This window comes from Lissotriton vulgaris, chromosome 6, assembly GCF_964263255.1.
Source record: "Lissotriton vulgaris chromosome 6, aLisVul1.2, whole genome shotgun sequence".
Taxonomy (NCBI): Eukaryota; Metazoa; Chordata; class Amphibia; order Caudata; family Salamandridae; genus Lissotriton; species Lissotriton vulgaris.
Window position 1 is genome coordinate 1,657,879,112 of NC_141694.1, and position 25,559 is coordinate 1,657,904,670.

At 43.8% G+C, this 25,559-nt stretch overlaps 1 protein-coding gene across 3 annotated transcripts in view; it reads right to left on the reverse strand.

The window, feature by feature from the left end:
* UBR2 (ubiquitin protein ligase E3 component n-recognin 2) overlaps positions 1 to 25,559 on the reverse strand; it is a 1,804,160-nt gene that overhangs the window by 1,096,339 nt on the left and 682,262 nt on the right. For all 3 annotated transcript variants that reach the window (XM_086927821.1, XM_086927820.1, XM_086927822.1), the window contains one exon: positions 2,598 to 2,722. In XM_086927821.1, coding sequence (XP_086783947.1) covers positions 2,598 to 2,722 — 125 coding nt within the window. The remainder of the gene's footprint in view (positions 1 to 2,597; positions 2,723 to 25,559) is intronic.

Genomic DNA, 25,559 nt, shown 5'->3' on the forward strand with positions numbered 1-25,559 from the left:
ATCACCATCAGCACACAGAATAAAGTATAACCCAACACAAAATAGTGTGCTTGATCGCCGCTTACAAGCCGATAAAGATTCCATTATCTACTATGTTCTGCAATATGCAGTAACTATAGTAATTGTATATTGTGTAATGATGAATTTTTATATTTGAATGTGTAATAAATGTACAACAGAGAAACTCAGGGTGTGGTAAACATCCCTTTTTTAACAATAACTTTTGTGTATGCTATGTTAATCATGAAATATTGTAGATTTTAACGTCACTGTATAAGCTGACTATACAGTTAGGAAATAGGCTTTCCCCTAAAAACTTGGCATCTGTAGAAACATAAGAAAACGAATATACAGATTTCTTCTCTTGATTCAACATACGCTGATAGAAATTGAGATTTAAAAATTCCTGTAACTTTACCTTTCCCGCCGTATTATTGGCATGCTATATTTTTTGGAAATGCAATATTTACTCTAGAGTGCACTCACTAGGTGTGAGACACAGTCCCAGACTGTCCTTTTGTGGAGACGCCCCTGTCTTTTTTAAGATTTGTTATCCCCCCAGTCCCCTATTAGTCTGTGCGGGGTCCTCCTTGAATTTCATAACTATAGTAAGACATCACACACCGAGGTCAAGTCTATGCTGCCGCCCCTTTTTTTCAGTGGAATGAAGAGGAGAGAAGAAAGATGGAAGAGTGGCTGACTGGTCCATGTGAAAGTTAGAGCCAACTTCTGGTAGGAGAGATGGCCAGATGCAAAGAACCATTTAATCTAGATTGAACATCATGAACGGTGGCTAGACAAATTCAATGCCAATACGAAGGCAGTATTTAAAATTTATTTAAAATTAGACCACACACAGGGGAACACTGTGCATGAGCATAAGATTCAAATCACACTAACGAAAAATGAATGGAAAATAAATGTGAAATGCAGGTCATATGTTCAGTGGAACATGAAGGTATCCCAAAGGTAACTATTCTGAGCTGAGGTGAAGGACACAAAATAGAAGATAATCCCAGTATTGGGATGCTGCAAAGAGATCATGCATAGTCACATGGACACCTCAATCTAGAACACAGCATTTCTATCACTCGTGAGGAAGTTCCTACTCATAGTCATGGAAGACGAAACAACTCAGAGCATCCGCTCTCACAGAGTTACCTTGACCTTTCTCTTCTCTACTAGGACATATGCAATACGGTAGAATGTGTCACCAAAGCAGAAGGTCACATTTAGTCAATGAATCAGATATCTGGTAATGGGCCTGAAATGTTACAGGGGAAAACAGCGTTACAAATAGTCAGTCAAAAACAAAGATAATTAGAGTGTGTCCAAGCAGCTGAAGATGGCAGTCACTTCACCTTGAGCTCCAAAAGACACTCCACTTAAGCCAAAGTTATCCGGGGCACAGACCCCCTTAGTGGACTTCAAAGAGCGGCTAATACATGTGGTGACCCCTCACCTGACACTAATTGGGGTGGTGGAGGCCTGTATGCTGTGGCAGTAAAGCAGTCAAGGCACACGCACTGCTCGCTGTGCTGAAAGGGCGCGGGCGGACAGAACTTGTACTATTTCACTACGAGCGCCTGGGGCCAGCTATGCAGCCTGAACCATGGAAATCAGACAGCAGACTGGAGAAGGTGGTCTCTCCCCTCATTACTGTTAGTCAGTAGGGCCACCAATGCAGGAGATGAGTGCCATGAACGGCAAGGGACATGTACCACAACCCTCGAGAGCGGTGAGTGGAGCCAAATGGTGGCAGGTGATGTCTGACCAGAAGGTGGACTAACAACTAGTTACTGGGAGCGATCATTTGGGCCCGTTGATGCCTAGAAGGCAGCCTGCTTGTGGAAGGAATCATTAGATGTGCCTGCGGACTCAGTCCAGGTGGGGCACCATGATAGCATAAGAGCAAGATATATTAATGCCCAGGTGGATTTGGGCTGCACAACACAGCCATTGTGCGTATCCAACTCACCCTTTGCATTACCTGGAGACACTGCACGCCGTAATAGAGTGTCCATCTGCCCTCTGAAAGGACTCTCCCCTTCACAGTGTTTGGTGAATTACAGCGATTGAGGTAAGTGACTTTCCCCTCTTGCATCCCTCATTGTCCGCGTGTGGGATTTGGGTCTGTAGAACTGGCTGAGATTTTAGAGTCCTTTCCGCAGGAGTGTCTGTTGGCAGATCAAGGAGACCGAAGGGGCCATTGACTGGGTAGTGAGGCCGTCCCCAGGTGAAGAGGTGAGACACACTGGTCTGCTACCTGACTGCCTGATTAAAATACGGACTCCCCTTCCGGCTACTGGACTGATATTTGTTTGGAGCTAGTTATTGATGCATTTTAAAGTAACAAAGAGCACCATGCAACACACAATTAATATTACTAGCTTTCCAACAGAATAAGGCTAGAAATTAAATTAAGCTGCCGAACATTAAGAACTACTCATAACAGATGGGATGGTGCTAGTGTGCAACAACTTATACCAATGGTATATCTACAGAATACAGAAGAATCTTTAAAAACATAGAAAGTTGATCCTTAGCATAACAACAAATTTAAAGAACCCATGGATTTACATAAAGGAAAGACTTACATCTTCGGGCAGTGCTTTCACCAATTCACTGTGGGCCATTGGTTTTATACTTAAAAGATGAATAATTTCTCTTCTGATCTCATCTTTAGCATTCACATGTCCTACTCCTGGACTGTATCGTTCACCTAAAATTAGAGATGAAAATGTAAAGGAAAATAACTTTTCTGTACATATATATACACACATATATATATATATATATATATATATATATATATATATATATATATATATATATATATATATATATATATCACCATGAAATCTCTTTAAAAAAATCTTTGTTTTTCTGTGGAAAAAAGGGCACTGCATTTTAGTCACGAATCATTTCAATAACAGTTGCTGGTGGCATCTAAAGAAGGACAATTAAGGCATCTTAGTTTTTTGATTCTATTAGTAGTACAACCTAAGGTAACATCCTGGCAACTGGAAGATATACCTTACAGATGTACTCACATCTATATGCAAGCTAAAAAGTTACAAACCAGCATTGGGAGAATTGGAAACCTGAAAGAACTTTACAACATAACAGAAACTCTCTGGCAAGTACAGCAATCCAGAAAGATCTGTTCAACACAAAGCTGGGTCATGGGATAATAAAAGTCAACAAGGAAGATGGGTGGAGCACTTTGAAGAACTGCTGGACCAGTCTGTGCTGCAGTCTCCACCAGACATACAGCCAGCTGACAACGACTTACCAATCAATAGCAGCAGACCAACCAAAGAAGAAATGTGGCAAGCGAGCAATCATCTGAGAAATGAGAAGGCAGCAGGACCAGACAACTTCCTCCAGAGGCACTAAAGGCAGTCTTGAAACATCAGTACACATGCTCTACACCATATTTGGAAGGATCTGGGAAGAGGAAAGGGTGCCATCCAACATCAGGAACCCCAAGAAAGGTGACCTGAGAAACTGTGCAGACTACAGAGGGATAACTCTTCTATCAACCTTAGGCAAAGTGTTCAACAGAGTCATCCTGAACAGAATGTAGAAACAAGTTGAGCCTCAGTAGAGTGACCAGCAAGCCGGCTGCAGCAAAGATAGATCCTGCACACACCAGACTGAAACACTGCACATCGTCATTGAGCAGTTGATGGAATGCCACTCCTCCCGCTATGTTAATTTGATAGATTATGAGAAGGCATTTAACAGTGTCAAAAGACCCTTAGGAAACTCCTCCCCCACTACAGTGTGCCAGATAAACTCTTAAGACTCATCAGGAACTATTACGATGGAAGACATGCAAGATAATTCATTGAGGACAACTCACACCAGCCTTCCAAGTGAGGAATGGAGAACGCCATTATTGTTTACTTTCACCTTTGGTCTTCCTGCTGGCCACAAACCTAATCATGACGACAAACACAGCAAGGAGGAGAAATGGGATCCAATGGACACCTTGGGCGTTGCTCTTCGGCCGTGCCCTTCTCTACCATACCCATGCTGATGCAAGAGAAGGTGAGCAATGTGACAGTCACTTCAGCACAACTAGGCCTCAACATCAACAGGGGGAAAAAAAGATTCTGAGGCTAACACTACCAGCACAACTACATTCAGTCTTGAAGGCGATGAACTGGCTGAGGCCTTCACTTACCAGGGCAGTGTCATAGACAAGCAGGGTGGCACAGACACTGATATCAAGGCAAGAATTGGCAAACCAAGTGCTGCTTTCATTCAGCTAAAGAAGGTCCGGAGCTCTAAGGAACTAACGCTGCAAACCAAGATCAGGCTTTTTACCACCAACATAAAATCAGTCCTTCTGTATGGAGCAGAAATTTGGAGGGCAACAGTGACCACAACATCAACATCTGTCAGAGGAAAATCCTCAAAATCCACTGGTGAAACACCATTAGCAACAATGACCTATGGCAGAAGATATTCCAACTGCTCTGCTCATGAAGAAATCCTGAAAGACGCTGGGGCAGGATAGGTCACACCATCCACAAGCCTTCATCAAACACCACCAGGCAAGCCTTGACCTTGAACCCTCTGGGGAAAAGGAAAAGAGGAAGTCCAAGAAACACCTGGCTCCGAGGTTGACTGCAAGGAGATGGGCTACACCTGGAGTCAGACTGACAGAAAAGCCCAGAGCAGAAATGGCTGGAGAGTCCTGGTTGATGGCCTATACTCCAGGAAGGGTAGTAGACATAAATAAGTAATTGGGGGTATTATAGCAATGAGCATCAATGTTATTTAAGTGAGTTGCCTCTCCAGCATCATATGCGTATCAACAACATTATTAAACATCAAAGCTTTTCCCCAATGACAAAGGTGTGAGTACAATCAAAGCGATGAGGGTAAGCAAATTAAGTTACCAGTTTTCTCTGTGGAAATAGGTATCTTTTGGAAAAAGGGAGGGGTACGGTGCTGTTGATTCTCATGAATGGAGATCGGGAGTAGTGGGAGTCACCTAATGGCATTCTTGGCTCAACCAAGGTAGGGTATAAAGGGAATAATGGTTGTGTATAAGTCCAAGGATTGCGGTAGTATTGGGCAGTGTATCTCAGGGGGGCCTGGAGTCATTTGACCTATTCTCTGCCAAATCTGCACATAGTTCTTGACATTCTCTGGCTACCAGGAATTTACAGCTGCCTTATGCCTCTTCTCTAGGTAGAGGTGTGCTTTAATTAGCTACGTAGTGTTTAACAGAGGTTTCCCATTGGTTTAAGTGAGGACCAGCAGAGGAATCGCAGTGTACAGTGATGGCGTGTTTGCCTAAAATCAATAATAGGTCTGCAAGTTTAATGCCAGCTTTACATCTCTTGGGGTGTGGCGAAAGCTGTAGGAGGCAGATTTTAGGAGTAGTATAGTAGTTTCTACCTGTGATGGTATCATTGGTAGTCTGAACCATGTGCCAGAAATGGGAGATGACAGGGCATTCCACATCATGTGGAAGAAGTATGCTTGAGTTCCTCCGCAACAAGTACAGTCTGAAGTCATAGCAGGGGTATAGTTTATTGTGTATATAGATGAATAAATATTCTCTGTATAGTTGATAGACCTGGATGTGCTGTAGACTGTTGTTCCAAGTAACTGTTTTAGGATACTTAAGGAGTTTTTCCCAGCTCTTGTTAGTTAATAATAGGTCCAAATCTCTCTCCCAGGGAAGTTTGAGTTTGGTTAGTGGAGAAGTGCATTGTTAGCTGTGCTCTATATAGCCATATAATTAATGTACTCCTGTGCATATAGTTATGTGGCTGAGGTTCAGAAGAGGTTGTGTTCCAGAGGGACTGTAACTGGGCCAGGAGCATCCTCTGTGTCAGAAAAGTACCAGGAGGTTTATCGAAACCTTCCTGTGACTTTTCGAAGGGGAGTAATATTCCATTCTCAATAGAGATACCTCACTATGGCAAGATCTGCATGTTCCCAGTGGGTCGTTGTTGCTCTACCCTTTATGGGTGTGGTAGCAAATAAAGCGAGAAGGATGTCACATGTATAGGGCATATTAGTGGGGGTTCAGTGGAGAATCCGTCACTGGCAATATGGAGTCACTTTAAGTAGGCAAGGTTGAGAATTTCGTGGACTGGAGGATGCAAGACCCAGAGAGCTATTTAAGTCACTTTGTTGTCTCGTTTTGAATCACCCAGTTCAGATCAATTAAAACCAATTGATCAGCAAGAAAAGGCGCTGTCCTTGTGCCAAGAGGTAGTAAATCTTGAAATCTGGGACCCCGAGTCCTCCATGATCTGCCTGTTTCAGAGTATCAAGAGCCACTCTGTCATGGTTCTCATTCCAGATTAATTCTTGTAGTAAGCGGTCTACCTTTCTGACATGATATTCGAGTGGGATATTAGGTAAAGTTGCATAATAACAGCAAACAAGGTAGTCTTTCCTTTTTGGCAACAGCTATCCGCCCCATCCCTGCTAGTAGGAGACCCTGTTTAGTGCCGTGATATACCTGATATTGCTCTGAAATCATGCCGCCTGTGTGAACTCTAACCAAAGAGGAGGTGTAAAGGAGTTAGATTAAAGGAGTAAAGGAGTTAAATTAGGAAAGGCTGCGCCTAAGCCAAATCAATCTAAAACTTTGTATAAGAATCGCTAGCTGAGCAAGTCAAAGGCTTTCTCAATGTCAATTACCTGTTCAGTTGAATTAGGCCATTTCAAAAAGGTTGTCACAGCAATTCCAAAGAATCTGCAGATGTTTGGTCTCCTACTTCTGCCTGGGATAAAACAATTCTGTATGAATTAGGATGCATGTGCGGTAGTAATCTGTTGTCCAGGATTTTACACAGGATTTTATATTTTACATTAAGGATGGAATAGGAGTGATATGATGAAAGATGGTCAGGGAGTCTATCAGGTTTTAGAAAGGATATTTACAAGGTGAGGAATCCACTGGCAGATGTATCCATCAGAACAATGCCTCTAGAGTGGTGGGTAGAAGGAGCAGTTGTGTGTAAGCCTTAGGGTAGTGCTCAACCAATCTGTGAGCCAGTTGCTCAGAAAATAAAGAATAGAATTCTAGGTATATGCAATCTGCACCGGGCCTTTCCCCGAAGACACAGAGCCATAGTATCATTAAACTCTTGAAGAGTGATTGGGTGCCTCAAGTCCCTCATATCTGCATGTGGGAGCGTGGGAAAGGACAGGGTCTCCAGAAATGTATCAATAGCCGATGGCGGACCAGTACCAATGCTGCTATATAATGTTTCATGTTAGACCTGGCATCTTTTTGGCATAATTTCCTCTATTTGCACCTGACCTCCTGTTTTTGACTGCATGCTGCATTTAGTTTTTGATGGTTTTAAGACTATGGGTACTTTACCACTGCTGACCGGCGCTAAAGTGCACATGCTCCCTGTGTAAATTGTATTGATGATTGGTTTATCCATGATTGGCATCTTTGATTTACTATTAGGTTCCTAGTAAAGAGCACCAAGTGTGCCCAGGGCCTGTAAATCAAATGCTACTAGTGGTCCTGCAGCACTAAGTGAGCCACCCACATGAGTAGCCCTGCAAACATGTCTCAGACCTGCCACTGCAGTGTCTGTGTGTGTAGTTGTGAACTGCTATTTTGACCTGGCAAGTGCACCCACTTGTGTTTTCAATGTTCTGTGGCGTGTGGGACACTATGTTGATATGCGACAACTTTAAATGTGTCAGTTATATTTAAATCTGCTTTTTGGATGAACTTGGGTGCTAGGAGGTGCTTGGAGGTTGTAAAACCAGGTACTGATAACAGGAAAAAACTGTTGCAACGCGAAATGTACTGGATTGAGAGGTTGGAATCTTGTAACCCAAAGGGTCTCAATGAACAAATAGAATATAGTTGCTTTTTATGATAACGTGCATACTATTGCAGCATGCTTACATGTTTTTTCTAGTTTTCTTTTTAAAATTTGTGTTTACATACAACCCTCAGGATAGCAATTCATCCACATATGTTCATCACCCTCAACATAATAGCCAGTAAGTCGTTCCTTCACTTTATTTTTATGTTTTTTTCACCTATTTCAGAAATTTTTATATCAGTTATGCGCGTTTTCACCGGTATTCATTTTATTGTTGGAGTAGCTTCGGCTTTAAACTACTCCTAGATGGCCGCCACGGTCGTAGTCCACTTTTAGTTTCCATAGAGAAACTTCCAAATTGAATACGCTTCCACTGACATCATCGGAAATCGACTAGGATTCAGAAGAAGCCGGTCACTGATTTACAGGTGAATATATCAGCGGAGAGAGCGCGACTACGTTCATACAAGTGGTAAGACCTTACGGGCACTGTTTGTTTCAATCCGAACGCATGCGATATTTCAGACTGTTTTTTGAGTTAAACTTTACCGATTCTTATCACGAATGATGAGACCAGCATGGAGTGTTCGGGCACTTTACGCAAGACTCGCCGAGCATAGTTCAGAGTGGCGTACACTCTGAATATCTCACCGCATCGTTTTTTAACCATGACATGGACGGTAATGCAGAACACAATTCCACGCACTAAGGGGCAACAGTTGAATACACTCGCCGATCTGACATTTTTAATTAAAGTATCCGTTCTCAATACGTCACGGTTCACCATTCCTCTGAGAGCACCAGTTATCACAGACACTTGTAGTGTGAGGAAAAGCACACCGTCTTGGATTCTTTTTAACCACAACACCATTGTTTGCACCAGCAATCTAGTGTATCCTTATACAGCACCATTGCTTTCACTAATGTACACTTGTGCCAGAATACGGGAGCTTAGACATCCCTGGATTACAACTGTGTGCCTTTTTCCTTGTAGATTAAATGCATTTCCCCTAAAGAAGGGCCCAGTTCCGAAATGCATAGGGATTCACAGTGTTGAATGGATTCCAATGTACAGACTGTGATTTCATAAGTAATATAAGCGGCACCACCTGCAGTGAACAAGATCATTGTGATGTAACAATAAAAATGACGAAGTGATAAGATAAATACAAGAATTCCCAAGTCAAGATTGGTTTGCTGAGTTTATTTGAAAACGCTTGGTTTAATTAGAGGAACACAAAGAAGACTACGTCTCAAAGGGAGTGCTGGATGGGCACACTGTTATTAAGTGAACAGTGCACATCATATTGAGTTCAAGTTCAACTCCCAGGGGGTCAGAGGGAGGAACCCACTAGCACCCAAGTTCCTACAAAAAAGGGATTTAAATCTAACGGATACGTTTAAAGTTGTCCCATATCAACATAGTGTGCCACACGCCACAGAACATTGAACACACAAGTACTGACCACATAAAGTGTGAGCACCTACTCCTTAATTTGAAGAAAGATGCTGTATGAAGAAATAGCCAACACCAAGGAAACTCAAGCAGACACTTTCGGATTTTCATCTGAAGAAACAAATCGTATTTACGCATTATTCCAGGAAGTAAACCCTCCACTATTAGCACCTTTTCAGCACAAAGCATGCTCAAAAAATTGTTATACACTTCTAAAAGGGTAATCAATTAGCGCCTACACGCCAGTACCCTGATCAGGTACCATAAAGATCAAAGGATTCCAAGAGGACTACGCATCACACTGAAACCTACACTTTGCAGGAACAACCCCAAGTTCACAAAGCGCTGGTATGCGATCTTTAATAAGTGCTCGCTAAACTTAATATTGTTAATAGTCGAGGAATTGTCTAAAGCAATTGAGGATCCGGATAAAGAGATTAAACAGATACAAAGCAACTTGAATAGCAATTTATCCAAGGATGAGTTGGACAAAGAATTAAACAACATTAACACACAACTAGACACATACGCTAGAGAAATCAACAAAAGAAAGATTAGAAAGTACAAACGTGACACAATAGATTATAAGCTGGGTGAAGTTTATAATTGGGCGGAAGTATATGCCCAACGCAGGCAACAAAGACCTTTTAACAATCCTTCATCAGATGAAGGCAGCACAACATCGAATGGCTCCTCACAGAGAAGCGGTCCAAGAAACGACAGACCAAGAGTGAACACCCAAGTGAACAGAGGAAACCTAGCAGGTACATCTACCGAAGTTACCACAGAGGCTCCTTTTTTAGGGAGAGGCCGGATAACAAACGTCGACCCCGGAGGGTCAGAGGCTCCCAAAGATCTAAGCTCTTCGATCGCCCAGTCGACACAGAGCAAAAGAACTTAATTATCAACATATCTAAGAAGACATAAACCAACTGTCAAATAGCTACACTACAACGTGGCACATCATTTGTACCCACTTATCAGTCAAATGAGCTTGAAATTGAAGTGAGTTTATACAAGTTCATGAGGAACCTCAGGCTGAAACATTTGTTCAATAATGTGGTCCCCCAGACCGTGGTTGAAACAGAAGATACACTTATGGGGTTGAGGAGTAAAAGCTCATTTCTGGCACCCAGTCAGTCATAAAATATTCGACTCCTACGAGACTATCACCATGAACGAAATCATGGAACTATTTAAGAAACCAACCTCAAAAATACTCATTTCACCATTAGAGAAAGACAAGCGATCAACCAAATTGTCAACAATCAAAATATAATTTGTTGCAAAGCTGACAAAGGGGGTGCACTTGTGATAATGGATTCGGACTTCTACCAGCAGAGTGTCAATGAACATGTACACAATGTGGAACCATACATAAAACTACCCCAGGACCCAACAGGGAAATTTGCAAAAACTCTATTAACCATTATTGATAACGCTTGCATAATGGGAGTGATTACAGAGAAAGACAAAAAATACTTGATACAGGAACACCCAAGGAGCCCCAGTTTACACATTACCAAAAATCCACAAGGATTCCAAAAAACCACTGTTTCGCCCAATTGTGTCCAAAAAGAGATCCATCCATGAACCAACCGGAAAGTACATAGACAGACACTTACAACCATTAGTGAAGCAAATGACAACATACATACGCGACACCGCTGACTTCTTAACCAGATTAAATGACACCACCTTGGATTCAAACATGGCAATAACTTTATGTACCATCGATGTATGCACTCTGTATACATCTATTCCACATAATAGAGGCATAGAAGCCATTGTATCTTTTTTGATCAACCACAACATCAGACAAGAGTTAAAGATCTTTCTCCTAGAACTACTCCAGTACACTCTATACCATAGTTATTTGGAATGGAATACCGATTTTTCTTACAACTTGCTGGAACATCTACGGGCAATTGTGCGGCTCCCAGCTATGCAATCTTGTTTATGCATCGTTTGGAACTGGATAACATCCTAACTAACCCGAGATGGAATGAGAACATTTTGAGATTTTGGCGTTACAAAGATAACATCTTACTTATATGGAAAGAACCTCCTGATGAGATTAAGGAGTTTATTGGATTCATCATTAACATAGATGATCACATAAAATTCACACACTCGATCAGCACAGAAAGCATCGCATTTCTGGGCGATCTAGTAACATGTAAAAAAAAACAAAATAAAGACAAACGTATATACAAAAAGCACTGACAGGAATCATTCTTTGCACTTTAACAGTTGTCACCCAATGTCCCTGAAAAGACATCTACCATATTCCCAACTATTAAGAATTAAATAGAATTTCCTCACAAGCCAACACGTACACAGAGAATCAAAATAAGCTGCTTGCAAGATTCAAAGATAGAAAATATCCAGAAATAGTTTTGACCAGTGCAAAGGAAAGGGCAGAAGACATCGATCGATCAGAGTTACTAACACCCCAAGAAAGGGAGAAAGCCAGCAACAGACCGGTATTCGTGTCCAAATTCTCAACCAGGAGTTATCAGGTGAAAAAGATCATCCTGAAAAACTGGCCTAGGATAGAACTAACCAGATTTCAACAGAATTTTCAATTCCAAACTTTTATTTGCATACCAACGTTCGAGGAACCTTACAGATTTACTGGAGACCAAACCAACACGCAAGAATGTCACATACAGTGGAACCAAACCATGCTTAAATTGCAGCCACTGCAATACCACCATCCGGGGTAACACTGTAAATCATCCCACAACTGGAAAAACCATTAAATTGTTTACCAAAGCAACTTGTGACACAAAGAACCTGGTATACTTACTCAAATGTCCTTGCGGACTTCCTTACGTTGGAAAAACTGAGAGAAAAATGAAAGTCCGGATGACGGAATATAAAAGCACCATCAGAAACAAAGTCGTGAAGGCACCAGTAGCTGCAAATTTTTCCATCAATAACCACAACATAAGTCAGTTAAGATTTCTGATCTTGGAGGTTGTTCCTGTAAAACCAGGTACTGATAACAAGAAAAAACTGTTGCAATGCGAAATGTACTGGATTAAGAGGTTGGACTCTTGTAACCCAAAGGGTCTCAATGAGCGAATGGAATATAGTTGCTTTTTATGATGAAGTGCATACCATTGCAGCATGCTTACATGTTTTATCTAGTTTTCTTTATAAAATATGTGTTTACATACAACCCTCAGGTTAGCAATTCATCCACATATGTTCATCACCCTCCACATAATAGCCAGTACGTCGTTTCTTCATTTTATTTTTATGTTTTTTCACCTATTTCACACATTTTTATATCATTTGCGTGTGTTTTCACCGGTATTAATTTTATTGTTGGAGAAGCTTCAGCTTTAAACTACTCCAAGATGGCCGCCAGGGTCATAGTCCACTTTTAGTTTCCATAGAGAAGCTTCCACATTTAATACGCTTGCACTGTCATCATCGAAAATAGACTAGAATTCAGAAGAAACCGGTCACTGATCTACGGGTGAATATATCAGCGGAGAGAGCCCGACTACGTTCATCCAAGTGGTAAGACCTTACGGGCACGGTTTGTTTCAATCCGAACGCACGCGGTATTTCAGACCGCCTTTTAAGGTAAACTTTACCGATTCTTATCACGCACCATGAGACCAGCATGGAGTGTTTGTGCACTTTATGTAGAACTCACCGAGCATAGTTCAGTGTTCACTCTGAATATCTCACCGCATTGTTTTTTAACCATCACATGGACGGTAATGCAGAGCACAATTCCGCGCCCTACAAAACAGTTGAATAACCTTGCCGATCTTACATTTTTAATTAAAGCACCTCTTCTCAATGCGTCACGGTTCACCATTCCTTTGAGAGCACCATTTATCACAGACACTTGTAGTGTGAGGAAAAGCACACAGACTTGGATTTTTTTTAACCACAACACCATTGTTTGCACCAGCAATCGAGTATCATTTTACAGCACCATTGTTTTCACTAATGTACACTTGTGACAGAATGTGGGAGCTTAGACATCCCTGGATTACAAGTGTATGCCTTTTTCCTTGTAGATTAAATGCATTTCCCCTGAAGAAGGGCACATTCCCGAAATGCATGGGGATTCCGAGTGTTGAATGGATTCTAATGTACATACTGTGATTTCTTAAGTAATATAAGCGGCACCACCCGCAGTGAACAGGATCATTGTGATGTAACAATGAAAATGGCGAAGTGGATAAGATAAATACAAGAATTCCCAAGTCAAGAATGGTTTAATGAGTTTATTTGAAAACGCTTGGTTTAATTAGAGGAACACAAAGAAGACTACGTCTCAAAGAGAGTGCTGGATGCGCACACTTATTAAGTTAACAGTGCACATCATATTGAGTTCAAGTGCACCCACTTTCCAGATCCAAACCTTCCCTTTTATGACATTTATGTCACGCCTAAGGTAGACCCAAGGCAGTCCAATGGGCAGGGTGCAGTGTATTTAAAAGGTAAGCCATGTACTGGGTGTTTTACATGTCCTAATAGTGAAATTCTGCTAATTTAGCTTTTCACTCGTGCAAGGACTATCTCTCCCCTAGGGTAATATAGGGATTGCCTTGTACTATCTTTTATGTGTATTTTCTCATTGGGAGCTGATAGAGTTTTAGGTCTCTGAACTCACAATACAAAAGTACATTTTTTGGTGAAGTTGTTTTTTAAATTGCATGCTTGAAAGTGCCACATTTAGAAAGGAACATGGTCAAGACTGATTTGCATATGGCTGGGTCCAAACTGGGGTGGTGTGGTGAGCAAAAGAATGATAGATTAAACCCAGATTCTTGTGACGGGGGTGAATGTTTGCATTGTCCAGCATTCTGCCCATCAATTGTTTATTTTTCATATGTCACCCTAAGTGGGAAGTGTATGCCCAGACGTGGGTCCTGTTCTCACACCACCACCGGATTCAAGCTAGCCTGGCTGATGAAGGGTGATGCCCGGAAACCGGTCCCAGGATGCTTGTTTCCGGTCCAGGGAGGACCTGGCTTGGCATTTCGGGCTGGGCTGTTTCCATAAGGAACAGGGTCAAGACTAATTTGCATATGAATGGGTCCAAACTGGGGTGGTGTGGTGAGCAAAAGAATGATGATCAAACCCAGATCCTTGTGACTGGGGGTGAATGTTTGCATTGTCCAGCATTCTGTCCATCAATTGTTTCTTTTGCATATGTCGCCCTAAGTGGGAAGGGTATTCCCAGACGTTGGTCCCATGCTCACTACACCACTGGATTCAAGCTAGCCTGGCTGATGAAGGGTGATGCCCAGAAACCGGCCCCTGGATGCTTGTTTCGGGTCCAGGGAAGACCTGGCTTGGCAGTTTGGGCAGGACTGTTCCCATAAGGAACAGGGTCAAGACTGACTTGCATATGGCTGGGTCCAAACTGGGGTTGTGTGGTGAGCAAAACAATGATGGATTAAACTCTTATCCTTGTGACTGGGGGTGAATGTTTGCATTGTCCATCATTCTGTCCATCAATTGTTTCTTTTGCATATGTCGCCCTAAGTGGGAAGGGTATGCCCAGATGTGGGTCCCGTGCTCACTACACCACTAGATTCAAGCTAGCCTGGCCGATGAAGGGTGATGCCCTGAAACAGGTCCCAGGATGCTGGTTTCCGGTCCAGGGAGGATCTGGTTAGGCAATTCGGACTGGACTGTTCCCATAAGGAACAGGGTCAAGACTGATTTGTATATGGCTGGGTCCAAACTGGGGTGGTGTGGTGAGAAAAAGAATGATGATCAAACCCAGATCCTTGTGACTGGGGGTGAATGTTTGCATTGTCCAGCATTCCGTCCATCAATTGTTTCTTTTGCATATGTTCCCCTAAGTGGGAAGGGTATGCCCAGACGTTGGTCCCATGCTCACTACACCACTGGATTCAAGCTAGCCTGGCTGATGAAGGGGGATGCCCGGAAACCGGTCCCTGGATGCTTGTTTCGGGTCCAGGGAGGACCTGGCTTGGCAGTTTGGGCAGGGCTGTTCCCATAAGGAACAGGGTCAAGACTGACTTGCATATGGCTGGGTCCAAACTGGGGTTGTGTGGTGAGAAAAACAATGATGGATTAAACCCATATCCTTGTGACTGGGGGTGAATGTTTGCATTGTCCAGCATTCTGTCCATCAATTGTTTCTTTTGCATATGTTGCCCTAAGTGGGAAGGGTATGCCCAGACGTGGGTCCCGTGCTCACTACACCACTGGATTCAAGCAAGCCTGGCTGATGAAGGGTGATGCCCTGAAACAGGTCCCAGGATGCTTGTTTCCGGTCCAGGGAGGATCTGGTTAGGCAATTTGGACTGGACTGTTCCCATAAGGAACAGGGTCAAGACTGATTTGTATATGGCTGGGACCAAACTGGGGTGGTTTGGTGGGCAAAAGAATGATGGATTAAACCTAGATCCTTGTGACTGGGGGTGAATGTTTGCAATGTCCAGCATTCCGTCCATCAATTGTTTCTTTTGCATATGTCGCCCTAAGTGGAAAGGGTATGCCCAGACGTGGCTCACTACACCACTGGATTCAAGCTAGCCTGGCTGATGAAGGGTGATGCCCTGAAACAGGTCCCAGGATGCTTGTTTCCGGTCCAGGGAGGATCTGGTTAGGCAGTTGGGTCTGGACTGTTCCCATAAGGAACAGGGTCAAGAATGATTTGTATATGGCTGGGACCAAACTGGGGTGGATTGGTGAGCAAAAGAATGATGGATTAAACCCAGATCCTTGTGACTGGGGGTGAATGTTTGCATTGTCCAGCATTCTGTCCATCAATTGTTTCTTTTGCATGTCACCCTAAGTGGGAAAGGTATGCCCAGACGTGGGTCCAGTGATCACTATACCACTGGATTCAAGCTAGCCTGGCTTATGAAGGGTGATGTCCTGAAACCGGTCCCAGGATGCTTGTTTCCCGTCCAAGGAGGACCTGGCTTGGCAGTTCGGGCTGGACTGTTCCCATAAGCAACAGGGTCAAGACAGATTTGCATATGGCTGGGTCCAAACTGGGCTGGTTTGGTGAGCAAATGAATGATGGATTAAACCCAGATCCTTGTGACTGGGGGTGAATGTTTGCATTGTCCAGCATTCCGTCCATCAATTGTTTCTTTTGAACATTTAGAAAGTGGGCATTTTCTTACGTAACCATTCTGTGCCTCGGCCGGTCTGTAGAATCCACATCTGGGTTAGGATGACATTTGAGCTCTTGTGCATTCGCTCAAGACAGTCACACAAAGGGAGCTATGACGTGCCTTGCATATCCTGATGGGCCATCACCAGGCTGATGGGCCTTTCTAAGCTAGATGGTGGGAGGAGCTGTCACGGACACCTGAATAGGGCTGTGCCTGTACTCACACAAAGCTGCTCAACCCCCAGCCCCCCGTAGTGTGTCTGGAGTCAGATCAGGGAAAAGCAGGGTCTCGTGCACTGCAAACTCTTTCCTTTTGACTACTTCAAAGGAAGAGGGGGATATAAGTATTGAACTTCAGACACTCTCAAATCAGAACACTTTTGGACTAAAGGACGTTCTGCCAGGAAGAAGTGCTGGATGCTGCAGGAGGGACTGACACTCTGCCTGTTGCTTTGTGGTGCTGGCCTGCTTCTTGCTGCTCCTGTCCTTGGAGTGAAAGTACTGGACTTTGCTTTCTGAATCCAAGGCTTGTGCGTACCTGCCTCCTGTTAAGAAGTCTAAGGGCCATCAAAGACTTCACCTACCAGTGTCTGGGCTCTTCTGCTGAGAACCCTGACTAGCCCCGGTACCCAACCCAGTTCCTGGGCCCTTGGAGGTGCAAACTGGTGAGAAATTACGCGCGACGAGTCTCAGGGCCTGTTTTGTTAATGGAGCATTTCCGGGTTGTTGAAAATTCGACGCATCTCCCTGTGCGGCAGAAAAATAAACACAGTACCTGCAGAGCCGCTGAAAAATCACCACAGCCAGAGTTGCGAGCACCGTGTCACCAACGACTGTGGCACCCACTCCGACGCAATCCCAGAGCTTGGCAGCTGAAGAATCAATGCATCACCTTTCTTTGCGGGTGTGAAATTGATGCAGAGCCTGCTTCGCCACCGCATTGAGACAGTGTATCTGGATTTTCAAAGCTTTGTTCTTCGATGTTGTCTCTTCATGGACGTTGCCCAGCAGTAAGGAACCGAGGCCATGAGTCCGGAAATCGACGTATCATCTCCCCTTCCAGTAAGAAACCAACGCATCACCTCCCCTTTGAGCAGTAAGGAACAGACGCATCACCTCCCCTGGGAGTAAAGAACCGATGCATCCCTTTATTTTTCCAGCGCCTCACCTCCCCTGCCATTGTTTTCGTCTTTGAATTTTGATGCATCCCGGGTACTTTGTGCTAAAATGACGCATCCATAGATTCCAAAGGGTTACATTTACTTAACCTTTGAAAATATATATATTTACTGGTGTCTGTTGTATTTTTGTTGTTTTGGTCTTGTTTTATTCAGATACATAATGGATATTTTTCCAAACTGGTGTGGACTCAGTTTGTAATGTTTTCACTGTGGGTATATGTACAAATGCTTTACACATTGCTTCTGAGATAAGCCTGACTGCTTGTGCCAAGCTACCAATGGGGTGAGCCGGGGTTATCTTAGCTGTGTGGCCCCCTTACCCTGACTGTAGTATGGGTCCCTACTTAGACAGGGTGCAAACTATTGACAACTAGAGATCCCATTTCTAACATTTTACAATACTGAAAACGGTGGTATTAATAGATTATTGTAATTGATGTAGAGGCCCGTTTGCATCAGTAATTTGAGTCTTGTCTGGGGTGACTGATCAGGCTAGTAGGCATCTGGATTTGTTGCCTTCGGCATGTTGTTGAGCAGTGTCAGCTTTAAAATCTATGCAACATTGCAGTTCAACGAGGGTTGCATGTTCTTCTCTGATGGTTTGTAATGAGGCGAGGATCTCAGCATCACAGACTAAGTCAGTTTCCAACAGACCGATATCACTACTCCAAAGCATTGAGCCTCTGGTTGATATGTTTCCTCATCCTCTTCGTGGTCTGAATGCAGGGTTCTCTGAGAGTTCCCTTAAAGGCCACCAAATAATGATATACAAGAGATTTGCATCCACATTCTCCTGAAAGTATGACTTGATAAACTCCCTAAGTGTGTCAAGGAAGACTGGGTCCTCAAGTGTGCTGCACTGAAGCTCCATGTTGAGATGGGTGTGATATCTCAACCACAGTTAATCTAGATCATTAACAGGTTATGATCAGATAAAGTAAGCCCAGGTAGTTTGTCATGTTGATGTCTGTCTGGAGGTAAGTGTGTACCATAAACCGATAAAAGAGGACATGAATATTGTGGATGGGTGAGCAGTATGAGTAATTCACAAGCATGTGAGCATGTGATGTGCTAGGTGCATGTCCAATATATCATTGAAGTCAGCCATGGGAACAAGGAAAGTCAGGCCATGATATTAGAAATGGAGAAAGGGTCGAATAAAAGGTTGGTTAACCCGTCCTGAGGTGTAAATACTACCCAATACCGGATATTGACTATTCAGCCCACCCTTCACCAACACTCCTGGTACAATCTACATCAGGGTTCCTCTATCATAGGACGAATATTCATCCCCAATAGTTCAATTGCAGTTTTTGTCCATCCTTATATCTTAGGATTATGTTACCTACCCTGTAAACATCTGTTCTTGGCATGTAGTGCTGTAGATTCACATGCTTTGCTTAAGTCCGCCGTCTAGTGTTGGACTCAGATGATTACAAGCTGTTTTTGTTCCAAGACGTTTTCTTCGAGTAACAAGGTTGTGCAACTCTTCCTCTTGGTACTACTGCACATGGTCACCAGTGCCATCTTCAGATTGTTTTATCATAGGTAAGTGAGAATGCAAGAATGATATATATCGACAATGTGATGTCCATTCAGTAGTATGATGTAAGTATATAAAGTATGTAAACTGCAATCTACACTAGGTTTTTTGGGGCTGAGGAATGGCGCATGCGAATCTACAGCACTTCGTGCCAAGAACAGATGCTTACAGGGTAAGTAACATAATCCGTTTGAGGCAGGTATGCTGTAGATACATATGGTTGCATAGACTGTAAAGCAGTTCCTCTCTCTAGAGGTTAACCTGTGGGTGTTTCAGTTGTTGGAAAGAGTTTTTAGGACTGCTTGACCAACATTGGCTTGTTGGTGTGCAAATGAACAATTGTTACTTACCTGTAAACAGGTGGTTCTCCAGTATTGGTGCCTTTCATAGATTCACATGCTTGAATATTCCCCGTCGTCGAAGTGGGAGTCCCACGGTAAATAAAGATAGCAATAATGCTAATAATATATATATGTAATAACATAATACATAATAAAATAGAGATAATACACACTGAAAAACCTCTACAATAGTTCCTCCATAGGAATGCATTATAAAGAGAAAAACTCATTTGTAACATATCAGTGTCATTATGTTAGTCCAAACTGCAGCCAATCAGGCTCAAGCACCCTCTAGAACCTTCTCCTCAGAAGCTCAAGCCCTCAGATTTTCGTAGCACCAAAGTAACCATGAGTGCATGAGGAGAAGAGAGCCTCTGAGGGGAGGAAGGGTGGGTCGCATGTGAATCTATGAAAGACACCAATACTGGAGAACCACCTGTTTACAGGTAAGTAACAATTGTTCTTCTCCAGTATTAGGGGTGTCTTTCATAGATTCACATGCTTGAATAGAATAGATAGCAGTAACCTCCTTAGAGCTGGGATTGCTAAATACATTCTCCAGATTTGAAGACAATAACCTACAGCTTAAAAGCATATAGCAATCACAGGAAGAAATGGAGGAGGGATCAGAGGCTCACCTTATTTAAAAAGATGACGAAGCACTGCTTGCCCCACTGCGGTATCCGCTTCGTTGATGGCCTCCAAACAGTAATGTCTGGTAAAGGTGTGTCTGCTGGACCATGTTGCTGCTCGGCAAATCTGGTGTAGAGGCACCCCAGCAAACAAAGCGGTGGATGACGCCATCGCTCTCGTTGAATGTGCCTTCACTGGACGTTGTAAAGGCTTACCAGCTTGCTGGTGACAAAAGGATATGGCTGTTGAGAGCCATCTTGCAACTGTCTGTTTTGTCACTGAATGCCCCTTCCGCATTTGTCCATATGCTATGAACAGTTGGTCGGATTTACGGAAAGGGGTGGTCCCTTGAAATGTAGAACTTCAGACAACGCTTGATATCTAAAGAATGTAGTCGTTGTTCTGCCGGAGATTTTGGATCCGAGAAAAAAGTTTTTAAGAAAACAGGTTCGTTCAAATGGAAGTCAGTAGGTACTTTCGGGAAAAAAGAAGGATTGGTACGAAGTGACACTCCATCGGGCTTAAACTGTAAATACGGAGGCTTGATCGTGAAAGCGTGCAGGTCACTTACACGACGAGATGATGTTAAAGCCAAAAGTAAAGCAACCTTCCAGGTAAGATACTTGATGTGTGCTCTGTGGATCGGTTCAAATGGAGGCTTCATAAGCTGTGACAATACCATGTTGAGGTGCCATGCCGGAGGAGGGCGCCTTATTGGAGGAAACTTCCTGAAAAGCCCTTTAAAGAACTTTCGGATGATTCTGGATGAACAGAGAGACGTTGAGCCATCATGCGGATAGCGTGAGATAGCCGCCAGAAAAACTCTCAAGGTGGCATGAGAGAGACCAGACTGAGCGAGGCTCAGAAAGAAAGGCAACAGCTGCTCCGGAGTTGAGTCAATTGGGTGGATATTGGATGCAGCGCACCAATGACAGAAACGCTTCCACTTCAGCTTATATGTCTTGACGGTTGATGGAGCTCTAGCAGACGCTAGAATGTCTCTGCATTCTTGGGGCATACTTAAGGTGGCAAATTCAACGTACTCAGGTTACATGCCGATAATTGAAGCGTGGATGGGTCTGGATGGTAAATTTGACCGTCGTCCATCGTCAGGAGGTCTGGACGTGGATGCAGATGAATGGGTGTGCATTGTGACAGCAGAAGCAGCTCCGAAAACCAAGCCTGTCTGGGCCAACGCGGGGCTATCAGTATGACGCGGCAGGGTTGCCTGCGCATCTTCCACAACGTTCTCGGTACCAACGGGATCGGTGGAAATGCATAAGCAAACAGTCCGCTCCAATCTATGAGTAGGGCATTTCCGCTGGACTCTGGATGAGGATGCCAACTTGCGAAAGATTGGCACTTCCGATTCACTGGGGTTGCAAAAAGGTCTATCCTGGGAAGACCCCAACGGCGGAACACTAGGTCTAGAGTTGGTTGGTGTAACTCCCACTCGTGAGTGGACGACGCGGACCTGCTCAGGGAATCTGCAAGGATGTTGGATACCCCTGGCAGATGGACTGCCGTCAAAGAAATTTGGTGACGAAGTGCCCAATCCCAAATCCTTTGAGCTAGACGAGACAGTGGCTGAGATCTTGTGCCGCCCTGTTTGTTCATGTACTGCATGCTGGTGGTCTTGTCTGTTTGAATCAGCACCGACTCACCCTGCACTACGGGCAAGAATGATTTGAGCGCTAGGAAGATTGCCATCAACTCTAGCCGATTGATATGCCAGGTTCGTTGCAGCGCCGTCCATTTTCCTTTGATGGAAAGGTCTAGGAGATGAGCGCCCCAGCCCTCCATGGACGCATCCGTAGTCAACGTTAGATCCGGAGACTGGACTAGGAAAGAAACCCCTTTGTCTAGATTGGTTGGTTGTTTCCACCAGAGTAAACTGGTCCTCATGCGGGGCGTGACCGTCACCTGATCGCTGAACGACCCCGACACTTGACGCCATTGCAGGTCCAATTCCTCCTGTACAGGACGGGTACGTAATCTGCAATTTGGGATCAGTGCGATACAAGATGATGCCATCCCCAGAAATGACTTTAACATTCGCACAGAAACTTACTGTTTTGACCTGATGGTTGAGACCAGACGAAGTATCTTCTGATGTCGTTCGAGGGAGATGAAGGCTTTCGATAGGTTTGTGTCTAGGATTGCTCCGAGGAAGTTTCTTCTTCGCAGCGGTGTGAAGTGTGACTTCTCCACATTGATGGTTAACCCTAGAGCCTCGAACATTTGTTGGCACAAACATGTGTCGTGAGCTAGTTGTTGCGAAGATTGGGATTTTAGAAGACAATTGTCCAGATAAGGAAAGATCTGAACTCCCTGAAGACGCAGATGAGCCATGACTGGAGCAGGAACTTTCGTGAAGACACGAGGTGCCGATCGTAGGCCAAAAGGTAGGACTCTGAACTGGTAGTGAAGTGACCCACCTTGAACCTTAAGTATTGCCGATGTCGATGGATAATTGGCACATGAAAATAAGCGTCTTGCAGGTCTATTGTTGTTAAGAAATCTCCGCTGCAGAGAAGACGTAAGACTTCCGATAACGTCAGCATGCGGAAAGATTGTTGTTTGAGGAACAGATTGAGAGCCCTCAAGTCCATAATGGGTCGCCACTCCCCTGGCTTTTGAGAATGAGGAAAAACCTTGAGTAGAAACCTTTCCCTCGCTGAGATATAGGAACCACTTCGACTGCACCCTTTTCTAGTAGAAGAAGAACTTGATGTTGTAATTCCTCTAAATGGGGAGGTGGCGGGCCTGAAGGTGGAGAATGTGGAGGAATCTCTGTGAACTCCAAGGCATGACCCTTTTGCACAATGTCTAAAACCCATTGGTCCGATGTTATCAAAGACCACTGGGAGTAAAACTGCGAGATTCACCCTCCAACTCTCTGCTGAACCAGAAAGTCATTGACGTTTGTTGTTGTTGTTGGAGCCTCTATAGTTAGACTTTCCTCTATAGGGCTTGGACTGCTGCTGACGAGAAGATTGTTGGTTGGAGTAACGCTGGTTCCCTTGATTGTACTGGCGGTACTGGGACTGCCCTCCTCGGGAACATCCGGACGAGGTGCCTCGTCCACGCGCTCCACTAAAAAGCTGTTTCTTGAACTGCAAGGAACCAAGCGACTTTGCCGTGTCGGTATCTTTCTTTATGGTTTCCAACGATTCTTCGATGTGAGAGCCGAACAGCGACTCACCATCATACGGCATGTCAAGTATCTTTGACTGGATCTCTTGTCGGAACGACGTGGATTTCAGCCAACCTTGGCGCCGGAGCGCCGCAGCACTGGCAAGGATACGGAAAGCTGTACTCGCCACGTCCACAGCACAGTCAATTATTTCTTCCGAAGCCCTTTGTCCATCTTGAAGGATCTGGTGCGCTTCCGCTCTGGATGTTTCCGGAAGCAAAGCAACTAGGGCAGAGATGTCTGACCACATTTGTCGGTCGAAACGACCTAAAATGGCCAAAGCATTAGCGGCACCGGCTGAAGTAGATGCCATGGATGAAATTTTTTTCCCAATTGCATCCAAACATCGACCTTCTCTATCAGGAGGGGAAGTGATAGGAGCTGCAGGGATACGAGCCCTACGCTGCGCTGCCTGAGGCACCACGGAATCTGGCTTAGGATGCGAAAGCAAACAAGCAGGCGAGCCAGTCGGGGCTTTATACTTCTTTTCCAATCGAGGTATTTGAGCAGGCAAGGAATTAGGAGCCTGCATGATCTTTATTCCCTCCTTCCACACGAACTCGATAATTGGTATGGTGTGGACCTGCTTATAAGGCTGGTTTTTAAAGTCATAGAGAAAGCAGTCTTCCTGTCGGTAGGTCCGTTCACGATAGACGGCGACCGGGAACCAACAGAGGAGGGATACCGCACTACGGCACACCGCTAAAGAAGAAAACGAACCCGTTTTCTGAAGTATTTCGACTGATGGATCCCCTCCCGGTCACTGCCTGATACACACCCGTATTCAGCGCTAAAATTTTGAAGACTTTGACACACCCAATAGGGCGGATTACAGCGGCAAGAACAATATCTTGCATCTGACTCCACTGGATATTCCATTCCTACTTACCTATTAACTCGAATCTAAAAAACTCAGTGTCTCTCTCTAATCTACCCACGTAGAACACTACCACAAGTTCCAGACCATTCTTAACTCACATTTTGGAGTTGAGTCTAAAGCCCTGAAGAGTCGTGTTGACTCAACGGCACACGACGAAACACGTGTCGGCTTATTGTGATATTCCTCAAGTCTGGATACAATAAATCATCATCTTGCTGGGACAAGAAACACACTAAAGAATCTGCTTCTGTTCATTGGATTACTTTTGTCATTGTGCTCAATTATGTGACACCTTATTGTAGTTGCGAGAGCACAGCTGTGTAATTGTTGTATAGTCTTTGACTTTTCAGACGGTTAAGGGTGTTTTTCCGCCTGCTCTTTACGCACTACACATCAACTATTTTAACTACACACTGTAACGTAGAAATTGAGGCAGTGCGCCCTTGTTATCCGAGTTTTGCTAAAAACCCCTGAGCAGTTTACTAATTTTGATTCTATGGGGGATCATTCTGAAGACAAATTAAAAAGGCTTGATATGAAAGATGATACGTCTTACTCAGCCATGGTTGATACCTTTGGGTGTGAAAGTCAAGATTTGGATGGTTCCATGCCTGTGGTTAATAATCGCACTCCGGTTGTTGACATAAGAGTTTCTGACAATGAGAATGTTGATAACATTGTTGTACAGAATTCTGATGTTTCTGATTTTGTTTTAAGGAAAAGTTCATGTATCAAACATGTTCCTGTAAAGTTGCAAGATTATTTTCATTGATTTCTTTTTTTTTGTGGTCTATTTTTTTTGTTTGTTTTGTTTTTTTAAAAGGGGGTAGGTGTGTAGCATTCTCATTTTACAGTTCTAATGGAATTATTATTGTATGTTCATGCTTCAACATTCTGTATGTGCCTCAAGCAGCAGTTATATCCAGACATCGATTGAAGGTGGTTGTTTAAGCTGTCTCTGACCAATAAACTTCTTATAATCTACTCCTCTGCCTGACTGGCTTACTACAATTGGCGAGACCATGTTGGAGCTATTAGTATCATTGCAAGAGAGGTTTGTCTTAGTTTCCTGACCACTAATGGAAGAAGTGGGAGAGGAGGAAAAGTTTATGCAAATATTCCTGACCAGTTCATCCATAAAATGTATCACGTCCTGTCTGGCCATCAATATTAGACGCAACCCCTTCAGTTCCTAAACAGTTCATCCATTGAACATTGCTCTTGGAATGTTGGTGTGGATGCCTGCTTGCGAAGTCTGGGCATTTTGTATTTTGTTCTGTTACAAACAGATCTATTAGTGGGAACCCTCATTTTTGAAAGTATGGTAGAAGGACAATGGGATGGAGTTCCCATTTGTGGACT